General features: G+C 37.3%; 1 protein-coding gene across 12 annotated transcripts in view; it reads right to left on the bottom strand.

Moving 5' to 3' along the window:
• Positions 1 to 749: 749 nt before the first annotated feature.
• LOC112648318 (membrane cofactor protein-like) overlaps positions 750 to 23,247 on the bottom strand; it is a 43,823-nt gene continuing 21,325 nt past the window's right edge. The window contains exons 6-13 of one of the 12 annotated variants that reach the window (XM_025429775.3): positions 18,442 to 18,624; positions 18,016 to 18,060; positions 17,865 to 17,909; positions 12,056 to 12,100; positions 10,362 to 10,400; positions 9,742 to 9,802; positions 6,016 to 6,087; positions 3,586 to 3,723 (exon numbers count right to left, since the gene is read on the bottom strand). In XM_025429775.3, the coding sequence (XP_025285560.1) occupies positions 6,036 to 6,087; positions 9,742 to 9,802; positions 10,362 to 10,400; positions 12,056 to 12,100; positions 17,865 to 17,909; positions 18,016 to 18,060; positions 18,442 to 18,624 (470 nt within the window). In that variant the 3' untranslated portion in view covers positions 3,586 to 3,723; positions 6,016 to 6,035. Of the gene's footprint in view, positions 3,724 to 6,014; positions 6,088 to 9,160; positions 9,195 to 9,741; positions 9,803 to 10,361; positions 10,401 to 12,055; positions 12,101 to 17,864; positions 17,910 to 18,015; positions 18,061 to 18,094; positions 18,198 to 18,441; positions 18,625 to 23,247 lie in introns of those variants that run through there. The other 11 variants (XM_025429777.3, XM_025429773.3, XR_007411773.1 and 8 more) reach the window with 11 other exon arrangements.

The raw sequence follows: 23,247 nt of genomic DNA, 5'->3' as shown, positions 1-23,247 counted from the left end.
CAGTAGACTATGTTACATCTTGCTTTTGAGTAGAAATATGCAAATGTTTATGCGAGGAAGCTCCTTCTTGGTTGCAGCTAGCTGTCAGGCATTACTAAATTTTAGAATACTTCAGTTGCCTATGGGTGGCTCAGGGGTTGGGCCTCTGCCTTAGGCTTAGGGTCCTGGGATCCTCGGGTCCTGGGATCGAGTCCCACATAATGCTCCCTGCAGGGAGCCTGCTTCTCCTTCTGCCTATGTCTCTGCCTCTCTCTCTCTCTCGATCATGAATAAATAAAATTTTAAAAAATAAATGAAGTAGGCTGAATTAATAAAACCCTAATTTGCTTTTGTAAATAATAAGCCTTTACTTTGTCACTGTAAATTTATAAATCGCTTTATAAATCACTAATGCAGAAGTTCTCAACCTTAGCTGCATATTATAATCACTTGGGAAGCTTAAAAAAAAAAATCCCATACACCCAGGCCACATCCCACACGAGGAAGGCAGGTGTCCTTCCAGACCCAGGGCACCCAGGGCGAGCAATGAGGGGCGGCGACCGAGGCCCCGAGGGCTGCGGGCCGCAGGGGAGCAGGTGCACAGCAGGTGCAGGCGAGGCCGGGGGGCAGCTGGGGTCTCCCCGCAGAAAGCCCTCGAGGAGGGCGGCAGCTCTGCGCCCCGGGGTGGGAGGGGGGCTCCCAGGGCCCGGCCCCCCGCACCGCCTGCACTCTGGGGGAGGACGCTCTGCCAACGCACACGTCGCCACCCATACGGTTCTCCACGGCTCACGGTTTATTTTTTGCAACATCTGAAGATCCACTTTTCAAGCAATGAACGGTAAAGACCCCTGCCCACGAGACTTCTTCTTTCACTGCAAATCCATTCTGACAGCTGTAGCAAACTGTTCACAGGTTCCAAGCGTTTCTTTCCATGTAATTCCATGGAACTTTCCATTTGAAGGTTTGCCCACGCATTTGTCAATATCTGACAAACAGAATTTATATTTACACATATACATCCGTTTCCCATATAAATCTACTAAAATGAAAAATCTAAATCTGAAGCAGAAACGACTATAAAAGTCCATATATTTTCAAAAGCATAATGATCTTTGGTTGAAAAACGCTCCATTTCGGCTTGTCAAAAATAAACAGTACAGCCATCCCTTGCTTCTAAGCAAGTGCTACGTCCCTGAAAAGTATGTGCATGGGGATTATAAAACTTCACCTCTGTGCTTAATTCAGATTTCCTCTTTCTTTATGTTCAAGCTTCTCTTCCCCAAGTCCCTGGCCAGATCCCCGAGGGAACACTCGCTGTGCCTCACGAACGGGCCTTTATCTGTAGGACAATTCTTAACTCCGGTCCGTGCTCCATTCCCAATCACATCCTTCTCCAGGAAACATTTCTTTGGCCTAATTTGTGCTACTAAATATATAAAAGTGCAAAACAAAACAAAACAAGGGGAAAAGCATCATCTGAATTCCAGGGGCCGTCCTCTGCCCACGGGGCTTCTTTGAGAGACCCTGCCTGGTGTGAGGACTCACAGGCCCCCTTCTGTTGGGCCCGAGCATCAGATGCTACCTCAGCTGTTTGCTTTTTCTGTCCCCTTGTGTGACCAAGGCAGAAACCCCGTTTTCTTTTCTGAAATACATGGCTGAATTTTTACTCGGGTTTTAGCCTGCGATGCTCTTAAAAAGTAAGATTCTGATGCAACCTGAGGTTATCTGATGGATATATTCCTGCTAAACTCACCCCTTTCACATGACATTGTTTAAGGCTCTCTGATGTCATACAGGAGTTTGCAACGGATTTTGAATTCCTAATTGATTACTCAGACTGCTTATTGATGTTCTAAAAAGCGAAGCACCGATGCCATACATTTTTTAGCTTCCTTAAATCACCAAGAAATTACAAATACTTAAAAAAATATATATATGCAATTCTATCCTCGAGCATTTTCCAACATTCTTAGTTAATAAGGAAGTCAAATGTTCAAAATCCCAATATGCAGTGTTCTTTTTTCTAATTTTTTTTTAAAGATTTTATTTCTTAGTGCATGAGAGACACAGAGAGAGAGGCAGAGACATAGGCAGAGGGAGAAGCAGACTCCCTCAATGTGGGACTCCTCACTCTGCTTCGATGTGGGACTTGATGCCACCCTGAGCTGAAGGCAGACACTCAACTAACTGCCCCACTTTTTTCTAGTGTTTAAGGGCAGAAGCAGCATACACATATTTGTAAAGGCATTTGACACTAAACAATATCTAAAACATAGAGTTGTTGAAAGAATGAATCAAGACTTGGCATTAATCTTTGAACAAAAAAGATTTTAAAATCCCCTTTTTTTTAAACAATGAAATGTAATTTATCTTGAACTATATAGTTCTCTACAAATGGAGTTATTTTAAAAATTATTTCCCCATGGGACGAGCACTGTGCACTCAGAGTGTAGTTTCCCCTGTCTCTGTGTCTCTCAGGATTAAATAAATAAAAAATTCTTAAAAAAGAATTATTTCCCCACTTATATACTAGCAGGCAAACTGTGCCGAGTTGTCCTTTAAGTGCACGTGTTATTTAAGGGAAAAGAGGCCAGAAGTTCATACCCAAATTCATACACTGTTCAAAGCAGCATCAAAGGATGGTGACTACATTCAAACCACATTAAAATGCTAGCGTTATGCCTTAAGGGTTGCATTCATGGGAGTGAAAAAAACTACAGAATAATTATAAATCCTTTTCTCCCCTTCCTGTTTTATTGATGTAACTGACATATAACACTGTCTATGTTTAAGGCATACAGCATGAATTGATAATGTATATATTCCGAAATGACTACCACAATCAACTTAGTTGACAGCTATCACTTTAGTCACAAAAATTTTTGCCTTCCTGATCAGAACTTTTAAGATCTGGGGCACAAAAATGAGTGGCTCAGTGGCTGAGAATCTGCCTTTGGTTCAGGTCATGATCCTGGGGTCCTGGGACTGTGTCCTGCATTGGGCCGCCCACGGGGACCCTGTTTCTACCTGTCTGTGTCTCTGGCTGTTTGTCTCTTTCATGAATAAATAAATAAAATCTTTAAAAAAAATATACATACAGCACTGCTACTGACAGTCACCAGGCCGCACGTTAATTAATTATATCCCAGTTCTTGCTAATTTTAGAACTGGAAGTTTGTCCCCTCTGACGACCTTCATCCAATTCTGCCCCTAGCACTGGCAACCACCAATCTGGTTTCTGTTTCCAGGAGTTTGTTGTTGTTGGTTGTTTTTTAGTTTCTACGAATAAGTGAGATCATACAGTATTTGTCTCTGACTTCTTTCACTTCGCAAAATGCCTGGAGGGTCCATATATTTTGTCCTCAAGAACAAGATTTCCTTCTTTTTAATGGCTGAATAGTATGCCACCGCATTTGTATACCACGTTTTAACAATTCATCTGTCCGTGGACACTTGGGTTGTTTCCCTGTCTGGGCTCTTGTAAATGCTGCTGCAGTAACAGTGCTACACAGTTATTTTGTTTCCTTTGCATGTATACCCATGAGTAGAACTGCTGGATCATCTGGTAGTTCTCTGTTCTTAATTTTTTGAGGAAGGTTTATACTGTTTTCCATAGAAGCTGTGTGAATTTACTGTGGATCTCAAAAGATAAACTGATGTGTAGAAACCATTTAGCGCATCTACTCTGCTGTCGTAGCTGATTTATCCTGGTATGCACTGTACTCCGCTCTAATATCACTTTTCCTATAAGGCGAGATAAAAAGTATTAAAGATAAATATCATTAAGTACATAAGTTCAATTCCAAAGTCTATTTAGAAAATTGACAATTAAAGAAACTGGAAGAGGGCCTGAACTAGGAAATAAATGACTTTTAAAAAATAATTTCAAATATGCTACTAGTCTCACTCTAGAAACCCTTCTATCCCTGTATTATATTTTTGATTCTCTCCAAAACAACAGAGCAGTATGACACAAAGTACATAGTAAATATTTTCTCATTTAAATTAAAATGAGGGCTAATGGGAAAGACTGGAGAGAAACACCTATTTTGCTTATACTGAAATTTTAAACCTGGCTCTGAGATGAAACTATTAAGAAGGTAACAATTCCACCAGGCTTCAGGTCTAACACTGCCCCAGTTAGCCCTACTGTCAAGCAAATCATATGTTTCACTAAGAAATTGTCTTCAATAACTAAGGGTAACATCACAATTTTATGGTAACGATAGACATCTTTCTAACATCTATTATTCTAGCCCAGTGCTGTCCAAAGAAATGTGCTGCAAATCACATGGCTTAAGTTTACATTTTCTAGATGCCACGTTAATAAAAGTAAAAGAGGCTAGCAAAGTTAATTTTAATGTATTTTACTTTTAACCCAATATACGTGTTATTTTACATTTGTTATACTAAGTCTTTAGAGTCTGGTGTGTATTTTATGGGTACAGCACAGCTGATACAGGACTAGGCACTTTGAAGTCCACAAGACTATCAACTATTGAATTGGAAAACACAGGTCCAGTCCCTGCCTTAGTGAAATGACTAGGAGGGACAGACGAAAACCAGCTCTGGACAAGTCAGCTGTTCACCAGTCTGTGTGCCACGGCGAACATTTCAGGGAGGCCTCCCCACCCTAAGAGCTAACTAATAACCATGTTAGTTTTGGGATACCCTCAGACTTCTTTGGCGGGGAGGCCATCAGATGAGCCACCACTGTCACAAAAATATACTTGTGATGGAGCCATTTCCGGAGGACTACTGTGAGCCAGTTGATATTGTGAGTTAGGACCGTCCGTGAATTCTCCATGACTGCCATATTCTTCTACTTTTTGGAGTCAGTACTTCTTTTGTTTGTACAGTGGTGGAATCCTGTTCTTTGAACAGAATTTTAAATAGACTCCAAAAGAGGAGAAAGACACAAAGGATTCACATAAATTTTAAGAAACACTTATTTGAGAGCACAAAGAAGCAGTTTAAGGGTGGTGAAAATCTAACCCTGGATTACTAATGATGGGTGTTTTATATTACCTTCAGCATCCAACAGATTACCTTCAAAGGTTTATAGACACCTTGAAGCTCCCAACAGACTGAAATCTACCTTCCTGGTTGGCTGTAGCCTTTGCAAAGGTCTAAGAAACCAAGAAGATTCACGGGACTGGGCGGGCTCCGACTGCCACTTCTGGTTGGTGTGTCCTATCTTCCTCTTGCTCCTGTGACCCAAGATACCACTCTGCTTTTACCAAGACATTGCCCTTCCTATTGGCCTTTGTAGAGTCTGCTCCCCAACTCTTGGCTGTAACACAAGGTAGCACCTCACACGGTAAGTGGTGAGAATCACCTCTTCTCTCCTCCTGGCCAGGGAGACACACATTCTGGTGCAAAGAGAGGAACACTTCCAATTCATTTCATTCGACAACCCAAAGTGGATTGAATCAAAGGGTCTAAGGCAAGCCAATTCAGTTTTTCAAAATCTAAGGAGTTTTTGTTTGGTTTCTCTTTGTACACTAAAAATATTCTGTTCATGGAAAACAGATAAATGCCTTTTTTAGAATTTTTTTTTGATAAATGCCTTTAAAGTTAATATTTATGAATTGAAATTGAATGCTTTTACAAAATTAAGTGAAATGTATTTTGGTTTCTGAAAAAGGATATTTTCCCTCCCTGCACTTAAAATGAACAGACTTTATGATTATTTCTCACTGGGCTAAAAAATTTCTGCCCTTTTGGGTTCACAGCTACTAAGAGGTCAAGGAAGCCAGACAGTCTGATAAAAGGACAATGGAGACATTACTCAGTTGGAGCCTGTGTCAAAGTAAAAGCCTACCAGGACATATTATTTAAAACAGGAATAGTATAAAAAAATCAATAATTTAGCAAAGGGAACAGGAATCTAAGTGTCTGCCTGGATGTTTACTGCCAATATATGTTAGTTCAGGGTACTGATATCTAAATATTCATTGAATATTTTCTGTTCTAGATAGGACATCTCTGACAAGAAACACACAAAACCAATACCTTTTAATGATAAAAGCAAACCTTTCTCTCATCTCTTCTTCTCAGAGAGAATTAAACTTTACTTCTCTGTGGCTCTCACCAGTTTGGTATGTGCTGAACAGAGGAAGGGAAGAGGGCTGAATAAAACAGTCATATCAAACCAAAAGGAAGTAGAACAGCGTCACAAGTGGGATAAAAATCAATGACAGAGGAAAAGGGAAGTGCAGCTGACAATTAGATTCATAAAATTACAACTTTCTGATTCTCATTTAGGTACTTGAAGCAGGAATTTCGTGTAAGAAGTGACTTTAACTCTGATGTCTTATAGATCACCCAGTAGATGAACAGATTCTAAGTTTCTGTGTAATCTGTTTACCTCTGAATCCATTTAGCCTGATGCTAATAAAATAAACTTTCACAGTAAGACTGCGTGAGGACAAATGGCCCTTTGTCTCTCACACCTCAGATTTAGACGGAATACACAGAGCATATGTTAAATCCATGCACTACTGTCTGAGAAGTCAATGTCGTATGTTGGCAAATTGAACACCAATAAAAAAGTCAATGTCATGACAAGGCAGACTTTTTCAGGCATGTCAAGTACAGTGTCCTCCTGAGGTATATCTGTTTGCACCCCCAGGGAAGGCGTCTGCAAATCTTACGACTGGACATCCCATTTTTCTGGGATGGATCTAAGGCTGCTCTCTTGACTAACTACAAAATCCTTTCTTATTTATCAGTCATTTAAATTTTCTTAAGAGTTTGTTGAAAGCTCAAGAATTTGAGAGCCAAGTGGAAAAATGTTCAAAGTTGATTTGATCCTTTGGTTGCTTTGCCCCATGTCACTACCCTCCCTACTGCCTCATCTGGCCACTGGATGTAGTAAATCCCCAAACCCCCTGTAACCTTCATTGAAGCACAGACAGCTTAAAACTTATAAAGTTACTGGATCAGTCATTATTATAGAAATACGTTTCAGTTATACCAAATAATAAGTATCCTTAATAGAAAGAAAGGAAAACCTATTTAGTCACAGGTAATAAACTGCATCAATTGTGTAAATAATTCGAATGGATGTTGGTAAACTCTCATTTCCCCAGGGATGATATAACCAGAGTAGAGAAAATCATGCATATATGAAATGAAAATCACTCCCCATATATGAACACATCAGTGTAAACCAGTGGCATCTGTATTCCTGAGCTATGTAGTCATGACAAGCAAAACAGGACTCAAGCCATCACAAAGCACAGGGCAAGGAAGGGCTGGGGACTCCCAGACCAGAAAGCATGGTGGCAGATTAGTTAAGAAAGGAAACTGGAATGAAGAAGGCAAGGGTGTGTTGGTGTGGCCTGCTTCACACGCCCTGGGATCCCAATCTATTCCTAGCTGGGACTAAGGAACAGACAACCTAGCAGAACACTTTGGCATGAGGCCATGTTCATCAAATAATTCATATAAGTTTGGTGCTCTGAAAAATGACAACTTACACTATTTGTGTCCTTTGGGATTGAGGCTGCAGAAGGGGAACTGTGTTCCCAAGTGATCACAAGTTCAAGTTTACATCAAAATCCATTCTGGACCAAGTGTTAGCAGGAATCTGGGCCTGTCTGTGCCTAGTGCCCTGCTTCTAGGGTTAGCCGCTAGAGAGAGAGAAGGAACTGCATGCACCCAAGAGTCTCATGAGGAAGTTTCGAGGCAACACCACTCAGGGGGAAAGACGATGGACATGAGGCAGTGCAAAGAATAAACAGAAATCTTGTTGGTTTTTTGGTTTGTTTTTTTTTTTTTTTTTTGAAAAGCAACATAAAGCTAAACATTAGCCCACACAGTTTTAAAAAAAACAATACACACAGATGTGGCATTTTTAGAAAATTCAATTATCTTAAACGGGAAAAGTTTACCATTAAGTTTGATGGTGTTTCTTCACATTTCAAGAATATAGGTACAACAATAATATTCTCCACCCTGGTAACTCGGCAGCACTATCACCGCGAGCTCACTGGACACAGAATCTCAGATCGGTAATGCTACGGAAATCTTTCACCTGTGGTACACTGCTCAGATAATTGCTCACTTTTAAAAGACCTGTTAACAGTAGCTACAGAGAGTATCATTAACACTTGTTAAGGAACTTGTATGTGTTTTGATGCAGTGTTTTGTTTTGTTTGTAAATATATTATTTTTGTATTCATGAGAGACTCACAGAAAGAGGCAGAGACATAGGCAAAGGGAGAAGCAGGCTCTGTGTGGGGAGCCTGATGCGGAACTCAATCCCTGGACCCCAGGATCATGCCCTAAGTCAAAGGCAGACACTCAGCTACTGAGCCACACTGGTGCCCCCGACACAGTGTTGTTTAAACAAAGTAAGGGCAGAGAGCTATTTTGTTGTGTTTTTTATTTTAGAACCTATTTCTACACAAAAATTTTGAACTTGTAGAAATATTTCCCTGATCGTATTTCCTACTCAGAACGCTATGTATACATAATTTTACTGCTGATTTAGAAATCAAATATGCATATCATGTGTTCTACAAATATAAGATTGAAGACTCAAATGAAGGCACTGTGGGTATTAAAAAAAAATAACTAAGCAGGGGCGCCTTGGTGGCTCAGTTGGTTAAGTGTCCGACTCTTGGTTTTGGCACAGGTCCTGATCTCAGGGTCATGAGGTTTAGCCCCGTGTCAGGCTCCAGGCTCAGCATGGAATCTGCTTGAACTTCTCTCTTCTTTTCCCTCTGCCCCTCATGCTTTTGCACTCTATCTCTCAAATAAATAAATTAAAAAAAAGAAAAACTAATGTTTTAAAAATCTGAGCTCTTTATGAGTAAGTAATGTACTTTTATTACATAGCCTAAGCCAGATGATTAAATATATGAGAAAATATATCATAAAACCATGAATACCAAAGGTCTTAAAGTTATTTGTTTGATTTTAAAGCTATTTTCAAATCAATAGGGAAAAAACAAATCACTAAATATCAGAAATTTCAAAGCACCTAATTTGGTCTGTGTTCTGGGATTTATTCTAAGTCTTTCCTAAATCATTTAAGTCTGAGGCTTAGAAACCCTCCTCTGCTCAGAAGATATATACTGGTAAATTTTTTCTATTTTAAGCTTCCTCACCTTTCATTTATATAGATTAAGACACAGATAAAGTTAATAATGAGGTGCTTTGTAAATCTTACCCCTGTCAGCAACCCCCAACCATTTTACAGCAACCTAGTAAATTAAGAACATAAGAGGGAAATCAAATACTGCTGCTTTTCTTTCCCCAGTTTAACAAGGTAAGTAATGACTTAAAAAAAACAAAAAAAGCAAATCAGATTGAGAACCCATGTAGCCTCTTACCTGAGTTACATAGATAAATGGAAAATTTCATTGTAAAAATTCCAGTGCATACAACTAAGTCTCCATAGTGAACAGTTCTAAATCTAATCTCGGCCACTAGTCCAATCTAGGAAATAGGGTCAAACTGGGTGGGAAAGGACCCAGAAAGGTCCATGATTTGCTATAGAACTTAAACCTCAAATCCCACAGAGATGTTTCTTGCAGTCCTATTAGCTGGAGCCACTCTGCAGAGAGGGCTCTGGGTGCAGTGACAGTACATGCAACCTAAGACATTTTTAGTAAAGAAATGCAACTGGGATGGCACACTCATGTAGGCACAGTTTAGAAAAACACAGCATGCAGGACAAACAGAAAAGCTGCACAAATTATGTCAAGAGTAAGAAGAACAATAAATTAGAAGGGATATGCTTTTATTTACCCTTTCTTCTTTTGTCGATACACTACGAACACGACGATGACAATGACTACAAGGCCAGCAGCTACAAGAAACCAGGAAACAAGAGTATATAACAGAGAACTGATTGTCAAGATTCAAAATTTAGCAGCAGAAATAAGTAAGTGTTGGTTGCATTTCAGTGGTCAGAAAAATGTTATTTTATTTAAGCACATTATCTATTTACATTTTGTCTGGACTCTTCACTATCCAAAGCTCATTCCCTGGAGTCACTTGAACAGTCCACAGTAAACCACAGAAGAATCATTGCTTAGTTTAGAAAATTACTCAAAGCATCTTTGGGACACAAACTCATGACCAATCATCCCAAAAACACATGTAGTGTTTAGTAGGCTTTGTTACTAAGTGGACATATATAGTATAAAAGGACATATATCCACCAGCAAAACATAGTGTATCATATACAAGGTCAGGCTGTTCTAGACTGGTGTACCTCATTTCAAGCTACATAAACTATAGACACTGAAAAGTTAAGTTTAAAATAATTTTAAAAATAAAATCAGTTAATTAAATAAACATATAATTAACACACTTTTTCTGAGTAATATTTTTATTTAAGTGGCATCAAAGTTTGGGGTACTTACAGACACAGAGAACAATCACAACAACAATGTATCCTTTGCCTGGGAAAAAAACGAAAACATTTTAAGGATTGTGCACATAAGGGTGTGCATCTAATTTTGATCAGATTACCTATACAGTATGGCAACAGAACTATTCCTCAGTCTGGTTCTAGCACAAGTGCTAGCATGTCCAGTTCATTCTGATCACAGAACCCTTGGAATCGGATCCCATGTTTAGGCTCCACCTTGTAAAACTGACTCTTTGTTAGGAACTTTACTTTTGATTGTTTTGTGCTATAGTTACCATATCAGTAAAACTTAGGACAATTATTATTTAGTAGATTAGAAGAAAATTGTTTCAAAAGGGATTACTCCATTATAGTTGGTTTAGTTCAGTATTCATTCTATCGTTTGTGATTTTGTTAGAAATTCATACTTTTTCCACAAAAGTGGAGTATGTGGACTAAGTCATAGATCAATTTCCATTTGTCTATCACACAGATGTTAGTTGTAGAATCTTCAACATAATACTTTATCTTATCATCAACCCCTTCTGATCCTCCATCCCCTAAAACTAAAACATAATCCCAATTACCAAGGAAATTCTAAGTACATAAATGAAATGAAATACCAGGGCACATGGATAAAAATAATGCATAGAAACTTAAACATTGTTTTTGACTACCCAGAAGGAAATAAATCATACTACAAAATCTTAATTCTTAGCAATGATGTCAAGAGTACCCCTGCTTCTAAACTGCTATTATTTATATTAAAGTTCTGGAAGTCAAACATAAAATGTCACGTTTAAGTCTGATCTTTTCATTTCATAAGAAATTATCAAGTGCTTAATACCTTAAGATCGCACTGTTTTTACTGGCACAATGAGAGTCTGACTACAGTGTTCAGAGCAAATAGAACAAGCCTAAAGAGTCATAAAAAGGTTAACCATATGACGCTAGTCTAATATAAATAGAATAAATACTTCTCTTCATTTACGTATCAAGAAATCATTATATTTAACTGTCACAACTATACTTTTTTTTTTTCATATTCTTTAACATACATTGTGTGGACTATCTTAGCCTACGTGAAGTTTGCCATGCCAGTGTGTCATAGGAAAAACTAAATCAACCTGTAGCACTTTAAGGCATATGTATATAAGATACAAGGAGAAAGAAAACTGATCTACAAATTGCCATAAAAAATAACACTACCACATGGACAGCAAGTTATGTTTTATGTATTTTAACCTATATATAATTATAGCATTTAAGAAAGTTACCTCACCCTACTAGGAATCCTATTTGGGGAAGTACCTCTTAATTACATTGTCTATATGTATTCACACATACTGCTGCTTACATCTGCCATGGTATCTACACTATTAAAATAACTCCAAGTGTCATTTTTTTTAAAAGATTTTATTTATTTATTCATGAGAAACACACAGAGAGAGGTAGAGACATAGGCAGAGGGAGAAGCAGGCTCTGTGTGGAGCCTGATATGGGACTTGATCCCAGGACCCTGGGATCACTACGCCCTGAGCCAAAGGCAGATGCTCAACCACTGAGCCACCCAGGTGCCCCCCAAATGTCACTTATTACCAATTTGTGACATGCTGTTTCTTCTCTAACTACAGGTAACTGAAATATGATATTTACATAGAATGCTAGGGTCTCATAATACAAGGCTATTAATAACCAAAATAGTACCTGAAGTGTCACTAGGTGGTGTTTCATCACTGGGCTTGGGAGATCCTAGGGAAAAAAAAAAAAAAATGGAAATAAGTTAAGAAAAAAGAGAGAGAGAGGAAAAAAATAAAGCTTGAAGACATCTAAATTCATAGGTTTTGAATTTTTGTCTTCAGGCAAAAACCCATAATTTTGTTTTACTTATATACATGAATGTTTCCCATTAAAAGTAGCATCATAAAATATTGTAAATTTGTATGTGATCAGCATTCTTCATATCCAGTAACATTTCCTGTGACAATAGTCTGTGGTATGTTATGCAACTATATCATAAGTATATTGTTAAAATTATGGGGGCACCTGAGCGGTCAGTGGTTGAGCATCTGCCTTTGGCTCAGGTCACGATCCCAGGGTCCTGGGATCAAGTCCCGCATCAGGTTCCTTGCAGGGAGCCTACTTCTCCCTCTGCCTATATCTCTGCCCCTCTCTCTTTGTGTCTCTCATGAATAAATAAAATCTTTTAAAAATTCAAGTATTTATTGTTAAAATAAATTTATGAAATTAATAAAATAAATTTATGAAAAAGCCATCACTAGCATCATACTCATTGGTCAAAGACTGAAAGTTTTTCCCTTAAGTTCAGGAACAAGACAAGAGGCCTGGATTTTCCACTTTCACTCAACATATTAGAAGTTCTGGTCAGAGCAATTAGGCAAGAAGAAGAAATAACAAGCTTCCAAGTTGGGAAGGAAGAAATAAAATGATCCCTGTTCTAGATGTTGTGACCTTTACATAGAAAACTCTAAGGATCTCTCTCTCTCTCTCTCTCTCTCTCTCTCTCTCACACACACACACACACACACACACACAAAATTAGAATAAATGAATTCAGCAAGGCTGCAGGACACAAAATCAACACACAAAAATCAGCTATGTTTCTATATACTAACAATGAACAATTCAAAAAAGGAAATTAAGAAAACAATCTCATTTACAATAGCATCCAAAACAAACAAAATAGGAATAAAACAAGCAAGAAGGTAAAGGGCTGAAAACCACACAACGTAGCTGAAATGAACTGAAGATAGGTGGAAAGACATTCCATGTTCATGAATTAGAAAACTTAATATTATTAAAATGTTAATACTACACAGAGCAATCTACAGACTGAATGCAACCCCATCACCATCTTGAATATGCATGTTGCAGAAACAGAAAAAAAAAAACAACCTGTAATTCATACGGCATCTCAAGTGACTAAAAATAGCCACGATAATCTTGAAAAAGAACTACAAAGTTGGGAGGACTCACATTTCCTGATTTTAAAACTTACTACTTACTACTACAAACTACAGCAATCAAATAGAGAAGCAATTGGCAAAATACAGACACACAGACCAATGGAACAGAATAAAGAACTCAAAAAATAAACCCTTATGACTATGGTCAACTGATTTCACTAGGGGTACTAAGAATATTTAACAGAGAAAGAGCAAAATTTTCAACAAATGGTTCTTAGAAAACTGGATATCCAAACTCAGAAGGATGAAGTTGGACCCTTGCTTTACACCATCCACAAAAATTAACTAAAAATGGATACAAAACTAAATATAGAGCTACAAGTATAAAACTCTTAAAAGAAAACATACAGAACAAGCTTTGTGATGTTAGATTTGGCAGCTATTCTTGAATGTGATAACAAAAGCACAGGAAACAAAAGAAAAAATAGATAAACTGGACTTCATGAAAATCAATGGGCATTGATTTTGTCCATCAATGGACACTGTAAATAGAGTGAAAAGGCAATCCACAGAATGAGAGAAAACATCTGCAAATCACACACTTGATAAAGCACTAATACACAAAATATATGAACTCAAAAAACTCAATACCAAAAAAAAAAAAAAAAAATTGCCAATTAAATGACTTGGCAAATGGGCAAAGGACCTGAATAGACATTTCTCCAAAGATCTGCAAAAGACAATAAGCACACGAAAAGACGACTAATCACTAATCATTAGGGAAATGCAAATAAAAACCACAATGAGAAGGTTGGCTCAGTATGTTAAGCTTCCAACTCTTGATCTCAGGGTTGTGAGTTCAGGCCACACATTGGGGTCCATGCTAGGCATAGAGCCTACTTCAAAAAAGCAAAACAAAACAAAACAACAAAAATCAATGAGATGCTACTTCACATGTGTTAGGATGGCTATTATCAAAGAACAGAAAAAGAACAAGTGTTGCGGGATGCCTGGGTGGTTCAGTGACTGAACGTCTGCTTTTGGCTCAGGTCATGATCCTGGGATCCTGGGATCGAGTCCCACATAGGGTTCCCCGCAGGGAGCCTGCTTCTCCCTCTGCCTGTGTCTCTGCCTCTCTTTCTGTGCCTCTCATGAATAAAAAAAGAAAATCTTAAAAAAAAAAAAAAAAGAACAAGGGTTAGCAAAGAGGTGGAGAAACTGGAATCTTACTGAGCAATTATACTACTGGGTATTTATTCCTAAAATACAATGTAGTGATCTGAAGGGGCACCTGAAGCCCAATGTTTATAGCAGCAATGTCCACAAAAGCCAAACTATGGAAAGAGCCCAGATGTCCATCAACAGATGAATGGATATAGAAGATATATATACACACACACACAAATACACAATGGAATACTACTCAGCCATCAAAAAAAAAGAAATCTTGCCATTTGAAATAACATGGATGGAACTAAAAGATATTAAACTAAGCAAAATAAGTCAATCAGAGAAAGACAATTATGATCTCATTTATATGTGGAATTTAAGAAACAAAATAGGATCATGGGGGAAGAGAAGAAAAAAATAAAACAAGATGAAACATAAGAAACAAACCATAAGAGACTTTTAATCATAGGAAACAAACTAAGGGTCGCTGGAGGGAGTGGGATGGGGGATGGGGTAACTGGGGGCATTAAGGAGGGCATTTGATGTAATGAGCATTGGGTATTACATAAGACTGATGAATCACTGACTTCTAGCTCTGAAATCAATGATACATTATATGTTATTTAATTGAATTTAAATAACATTTAAAAAAGAAATTGTAATCTTTGTGCATCACTGATGGGAAGGGAACATGGTATGGCCACTGTGGAAGATAGTGTGGCTATTTCTCAGAAAAGTAAACACAGAATTACCATATAACACAAGCAATTCCATTCCTAGGTAGATAGATGAACCATCAAAACTGAAAATTGAGCCTCAAACAGTTACTCAAATGCTTTTATTCAGAGTAACATGATTCAGAATAGCCAAAAGGTAGAAATGACCCAAGGGTCTGTCAACAGATGAATGCATAAACAAAATGTGGTACATAATACAACAGACTTATTATTCAGCCAGAAAAAGAAATAAGTTTTCTATATGCTATAAGATGGATGAAATTTGAAAACATTATCCTAAGCGAAATAAGCAGAATACATTATGCTAACTGCAATAAGCCAGAAATTACTCCACTTTTATGAGGTACTTGGAATAGTCAAATTCACAGAGACAGAAAGTAGAATAGTGGGTGCCAATGCTGGGGGTCAGGCTGCAGTGGCGGAAGGGTGGAGAGATGGAAAGTTGCTGTTTAGTAGGAATTAAGATTCAATTTGAGATGAAAACATTTTGGAGAAACACGTAGTAGTGATGGTTATAAATAATGTGGATGCACCTACTGCCACTGAGATGTACATTTACAATGGTTAAAATGGTAATAAAAGTTTATTTAGAGCAATTAACACACAGGGGCACTGCGCCTGAGTGGCTCAGTCAGTTAAGCATCCGACTCTTGATTTCAGCTCAGGTCATGATCTCAGGGCCCTGATACCAAGCCCCATGTCAGGTTCTATGCTCAGCATGGAATTTGCTTGTCCCTCTCCCTTTGCTCCTCACCCACGCACTCTCCCTCTCTTTCTCTCAAATAAATAAATGAATAGAATCTTTAAAAAATTAATACACAGAATAGTCTATAAACATTTCTGAAAAAAAAGTGTTCCGCCAGATATTGAAACGTATCATAGTACTGTGATAAAAACATAATCTGGTGCTGGTGCAAGAACGTAGAGCTCAAGGGAATAGAAACAGGACTAGAATTTTATAATAAATTTGGCACTTGAAAATAGCTGGAGAGAAGACAACTTAATCAACAGATGTTCTTACTTTGCCACTGAATGGGGATGGGTAGGGTAGAGAGGGACCCTATCTCACTCCACCTACCACAATGAGTTTCAAATGCATCAACAAATTAAATGCAAAGAATGCAATCAGAATGCATGGTTGAAATATATGTTTCAGCATGGGGAAGACCTAAAGACTTTATAAAAAAAGACAAAACACATAGCCATTAGGGAAAAGATAAATATACCCAACTACACATATAAAAGGCCCCTGATGATATCTTAAAGTCATCATGAAAAAGGATGGGATATAATATATCTAAATACAACCCCAATCCATGAAGTGGAAAAAGTACAAGTTTTAGAAAAATATGAACAAAATGATGCCATTTTAATTTAAGAACAAAGGAAAACAAAACACAAAAATATATATAACTACACATAAAAGGATGCTTATGTACAGAAATAGATAAAAAGACACCCTAAAACTATTAAGTGATTAACTCAGGTAATGGACTAGAGAAAGAGAAAAAAAGCTAATCTTTTATTCTATATAAAAGCTAATCTTTTATTCTATATACTTTTATAGTGTTTGAAATCTTAGACTTATATTCATATACTACTTATGTATAAAACTATAAAAAGCAATCTATATCCAATAGTATAAAAATCTGAAAAAGAAAACCGACTAGTAAAATTAAGGCAAAGGAAAAAACCTAGAAAAAAACTGTTCATTTCATTAACAGGGCTTTCATTTATAATGAATTCTGACAAATCAACAAGAAAAATATTATAGAAACATAAGAGAAAAATAAGCAAAGGACATGAATAAATCAAAGTAGACCAAAAAAAGTTCAGCTTCGCTAATAGTTAGGGAAATGCAAATTAATATATGACATCATTTTTAACCCATAGCCTTATAAAGCTCTTAGTAAAAGTAGGATACAGAGTTGCTGATCCTGGATGACCTCAACTCAGATGTGTAGTCATATGAGGTGGCTTGGATTCTGAAAAAATTAATTTCTTTTGGTTCACCAACTTTATCGATACAAAATTATGGGTTTAATCTTGATTTCTGATATTAAAAAGATTGACCATTTCTCAAAGTGAAAATATACATTTTAAACTTTTTAATTCTACTTCTGGTAATTTGTGCAAATATGTATTTGCACAAATACATCAGAATATATGCATAACAAAGTTTGCTATAGCTTTGTATTTTAAGATGTAAATTCCAGATGTTAAATGACAATAAATCATACAAATAATGGTGTTCAAAGATAGCAACTCTGAAATCTGGAAGATATTTCCTTCTGGCCATAGCAAAATATATATGTTAAAACAAGACAAGGACCTTCCTCTTCACTCATATTAATTCGAGTGATGTCATATAAGCTACCTTTAGGAACTTCTCATATGCGAGGCACTGTGCTGTTTTAAATGAATCCTATTAAAAGTTTGCCATCACTCCATGAGGAAGGCATTAAATCATTTTACAAATACAGACACATTTAACGTTTATATAACTTGCCCAAGTTTGCATATCTGTTTATATCTGTACACTATGGCAAATAGTTTTAGAATCGTGAACAATTTAAAAGTGGCTATCAATATGTTCTTTCTCTTTTCATTACTGAACATGATGAATGCATGTAATTAATTATTTAGAGGATTTTTAAAAATATAAGCAGGAAGGTACTAAACCTGAGACACTCGGAATTGGAGAGTTTGTACTGGGAGGACTCGACACTGGAAAACAAAATAATGTAAATGTATCAAATGACTGGGAGTTATTACCGGCACATAACACCAGGAATTTTAAAGATTTCTGGATATAAGCAGTAAGTTACTAAACCTGTATGACTCAAAATCGGAGGACTGGTAGTAGGAGGAATCGGCACTGGAAAAAAGATAATGTAAAATGGATCAGCCACCTGGGAATTATTGTGTTCTTTTCATTCATATGAAGTATGCCTTTCATTCTTGACTTATTTAGGTAGAAAGTCTCAGCTTCAATTTTCTGGAAAATGGCTATTCCTTTTTACACAGAAGAAAAGAGCCACATGAGAGAAATTTATATACATTGGTATATACATAACATGCAAAGACCCTAGCAGAATTCTTTTTGTCATTTATCTGTCAGGGAAATAAATCCAAGACAGAGTTAAATACTAAAATTGCTTCTTTTCAACTATCTGGCATCACTGATATTTAATGTCAAAGAAACAACATAATAATAATAAAAAAAAAAAGACAAGAAGGAAAACGATGTCCATTGTACCTTTAAGACACATCGGCATCTCAGGCTCCCAAGTACTGTTACTGCCACAGATTGCAAAATTGGTACCCTTATGGTAAAACCCTGAAAGGCATTCAAATTCAATTCTTGCTTTGTAGTAGTATTTCCTGCTAAATCCCAACACCAGTTTGCCATTTTCGGGGTCTGGAAGTGGACATCTGACCACTGAAAAGTAAAGAAATTCCAGAATTAATGGAAACCTGCGTTAACACAGGGACAGAAAAAATAATGCAAAGCAGTAATTTCCAGTGGGAAGAAACAGACAAGGAATGAAAGGCAAGTTGTTAATTAAGGAAAAAAATACCCAAGAACCCTGTATATGTATGTACATTTTAACTCCAGGGAAATGGATTTAGAGAAATCTAGTAACTTTTTTCCTCCTAGAAAAGACTCACATTATAGTTTATTGGCTTTCCTACATTTTTTTCCATTAGTGACAAGTTTTGAGAAAGGTCTGACCGCCACATACACATTTGGGGTAAGTTCAAGAGCAACTTTTGATCGTCCTTTGCTCTAGGGATTTTTTTAAAGGTCATGCTGACACTGATTGCAGTACCCTGCTTTCCCAGGAAAGCAGGAAACACATACTCTTCTAAGAAAGTAATACTTGAGCTCAAACTTAAAAGTCGAAAAGCAGGTAGTCATGCACACATACGCAGAAAGGTCGTTCTCAGGGAGCAACAACATACACAAACAGGGATTTGCAAGAAATGGAAAGGCCAGTGGACTTAGGGCAGCATTTTCCAAACATCTTGGCCTGCAGCCTAGAGATCAAATGGCACATTTTACCCTGTAAACCAGTATGTGAGCACGCAGGCCTGAAATACAAGTTAGCCTCATGCCAGTGGACTCTGCTCAATTTCCCATTCTACTCTGCTTCTTACCAAGTAAACTACTGGTCATGACCTGATAGATCGCTCTCAGGATCTACTAAGGGGCTTGGCAGAATTTGGAACCAAAAACCAACACCACAGGGTTGGGGCAGGGACTACAACAGAACATCCTAGGACGTTCAATCTGACCAACAGACAAGGGCCAGAAAGAGGAGAGCCTTTTCAACCAGAGGACTGCTCTTCCTCTGTTCCCCAGGGTTCTGACTTTCCATCAGCTCTCATTCCCCTTCTGCCTGAGGAACTTCCTATAGCAATTCCCATGGTGCAGGTCAGCTCATGACAAATTTCCTTGGCATGGGTTTATCTCAGAAGGTTTCATTTCATCACCTTCAGTCTTGAAAGATTTCTCCTTGACAGAGAATTCTAGATTACGCGTTTTGGGGTTTTTCCAGCATGCTAGCAGATACTGTCTTCCAGTCTCCACTGTTCCTCAGCACGAGTCAGCTGTCACTCTTACTTGGGGGAGGACACTGTGACATGTGTTTATTCTCCCCTCTTCCTGGCTGCTTTGCCTTTAACCTTTTAGTTCTACCATGATGTGTTTAGTTCAGTGGGGGTTTCTTGGTAAATTAGAACAATGTGTTTATCCTGCTGGGGTCAGACTTCCTTGGTTCTGTGAGGTTATTGTTTTGGGACAAATGTGGGTAATTTGGGGCCAATATTTATTCAAATCACCTCCATACTGCTCTTTCTCCTCTCTTTCTGAAGCACCAACAGCACGTATGTTGACTTCCTGCTCCCCTTCCACGGATCTGTAAGTCTCTCTCTTTCTAAGCATTCATTTCCAATCATATTCTCCTGACGTCAGGTTCACCGATCTTTTCCCTGTCGCGCTACACTGCTGTTAACTGCACTAATGGTTTTCCTTATGTTTGCTAGACACAGTTTACATACAGTAAAACTCACCCTTTTAAGTGTACAGCCGTATTAGGTCTGACAAACGCAAATAATCATGCAATCACCACAGTAAAGACACAGAAGAGTTCCATTACCCCCCAACATTTCCTCATGCCCCTTTGTAATCAACCCTCCCCACCTCCACAACCCCCTTCACCAACCAGCCAAACACTGATCTGTTTTCTATCTCTATACAGTTGCTTTTCCAGAATGTCATAATGGGACCACTGCCCCTGAGTATGGCTTGTTTCACTTAGCATCATGCATTAGAGATTCATTCCCGTTGCTGCATGGATTAGAGCACACTCCTTTCTATTGCTGAGGAGTATTCCATTGTGTGGATGTACCGCGGTTGTTTATTCACTCACCAGTTGAAGGACAAGTGGGTTGTTCCCAGTTTGGGGTGATTATAACTAAAGCAGCTGAATATTCTCACACAGATTCCTATGTGAGCGTATTTTCATCTTACTTGGATTGCTGAGTTGTATGGTAAGTGTATGCTTAGTTTTATAAGAAATCACCAAACTGTGTTCCAAAGAGGTTATATCACTTTTCATTCTTAAAAAAGTGTATGAAAGTTGCAACTGCTTTCTATTTTTACCAGTATATGGTATTTTTAGCTTTTAGTTTTAGTTTTAGTTTTTTTTAATTTCAGCCATTCTAATAGGCATCTAGGTATCTCACTGTCATTTAAATTACATTTCTGTAATCGCTAATGATATTGAGCAACTTCTCATGTACTTTTTGCCGTCCATATATCTTCTTTGATTAAATAGATAAATGTAAACACTTTGCCCATTTAAAAAAATGAGCTGTTCTATCTATCTATCTATCTATCTATCTATCTATCTATCTATCTAGTCCATTATTAGGTATGTGTTTTGCAAATATTTTCTCTCCAGTCCATGGCACTTTTTAAAAAATTCTTTTAACAGTGTTGTGTGACAGCAGACATTCTGAGCTCTTAAAAAGTCTGTCATTGATTTTTTTCTCCTTTAAAGGATCGTGCTCTTATGGTTGCATTTAAGAAATCTTTGGCTAGGTCACAAACTTTTTCTGTTTTCTAGTAAAACTTTTTTAGTTTTGGATTTTACATTTACATCCATTATCCATTTTGAGTAAACATTTTTATACTGTATTAACATGAATTAAGGGTTCTTTTTGATATTTTTGAATATTTATGTCCAATTATGCCTGTACTTTTATCATTTTTCCATTGAATTGTTTGTGCAACTATGATAAGATCAATTGGACACATCTGGAAGGGTCTATTTCTGGACTATATTCTGTTCCATTGCTCTATACCCTTTCGACAATACTACACTGTCTCGATTATATGCTTTAATACTATATTTTATAATTAAGTCCTGAGACCAGGAAGAATGAGAGTTATAAAATTCTTTTCAAAAATGCTTTGAGTATTTTGTTTCATTAGTTTTTTCATTAATTTTAGATTCAGCTTGTCAATTTATATAAAAAATTCTGCTGCTTGGGCACCTGGGTGGCTCAGTGGTTGAACATCTGTCTTTTGCTTAAGTCATGATCCTGGGGTCCTGGGATTGAGTCCCACCTACATCAGGCTCCCCACAGGGAGCATGCTTTCCCTCTGCCTATGTCTCTGCCTCTCTGTCTCTCATGAATAAATAAATAAAACCTTTAAAAAATTTTTTTCAAATAAAAAATAATTTAAAAATTCTTCTAGGATTTTTGTTGGGCTTGTGAATTTATAGATCAACCATGGAGAATTGACATCTTTATTATACTGAGTGTCTAATTCCTGCTACCAAATTTCTATTTATTAAGGTCTTCTTTCTTTTATTAAGTGTTTAGCTGTTTTTAGCCATTCAAAATCTTGCACATGGGGATCCCTGGGTGGCGCAGCGGTTTGGCGCCTGCCTTTGGCCCAGGGCGCGATCCCGGAGACCCAGGATCGAATCCCACATCGGGCTCCCGGTGCATGGAGCCTGCTTCTCCCTCTGCCTGTGTCTGCCCTCTCTCTCTCTCTCTCTCTCTCTCTCTCTCTGTGACTATCATAAATAAATAAAAATTTAAAAAAAATCTTGCACATGTGTTATTAGATTCATACACAAGTATTTATACAAGTTTGAAGTTGTAAATGGTACTTAAAATTTTTGTTTCTAATAGTTTACTGCCAGTATGTAAACATATAGTTGCTTTCTATACATTGATCTTGTGTCTTGCAAACTTGCTAAAACTTCAGTATTTCAAATCTTCTAAATAATCACCTCAAGCATTTTATTTTATTTCTTTCTTTCCAGTATGCTCCTATTTCTATCTCTTGCTGAAGGTTGAATATGATACAATGCTGAATACAGTGGTGAGAGTAGATATACTTGTCTTCTTCCTACCTTAGGGGGAAATAAATTCATCTTTCTTCATTAAATATAATGCTAGCTGTGGCATTTTTATCAGATTGAGATAGTTCTGTTTGATTCCTAGTTTGCTGAGAAATGTTATCATGAAAAGATGATTAGTCAGCTGCCTTTTTTTAAACTTCTATTAAGATGATCATGTGTAGTTTTTCCCCTTCCATATAGTCTTGAGACGATAGATTGCACTGACAAATATTTGAATATGAATCAACCCTGCATTCATGGAATAAACCTTACTTGATTATGATGCATTTTTCTTTTCATATATGAGAGAATTTGATTTGTTAACATTTTGTAAAGGAGTTTTGGTTCTATCTTTATTATGGATATTACTTGTAATTTTCTTGCAAGGTTTTTGTTTGGTTTTAAAATCAGGGCAATGCTGTCCTCACAAAATGAACTGAGAAGTAGTCTCTCTCTTGTATTTTCTTGAAAAGTTCGTACAAAGCTATTATTTATTCCTTCATATTTGGCAGAAATCCCCAGTGAGGATATAGGATCTAAATAATTCTTTTTGTGAGAGGTTTCAGTTGTCAAATTTATAGGCATAAAGTTGTTCCCTTATTATTTTTTAAATGTCTGCAAGATATTTAGTGATGTCCTCT

This window comes from Canis lupus, chromosome 7, assembly GCF_003254725.2.
Source record: "Canis lupus dingo isolate Sandy chromosome 7, ASM325472v2, whole genome shotgun sequence".
NCBI classification, from domain to species: Eukaryota; Metazoa; Chordata; class Mammalia; order Carnivora; family Canidae; genus Canis; species Canis lupus.
The sequence above is the reverse complement of the archived record's forward strand: the minus strand, read 5'-3'. Positions and strand labels throughout refer to the sequence as shown.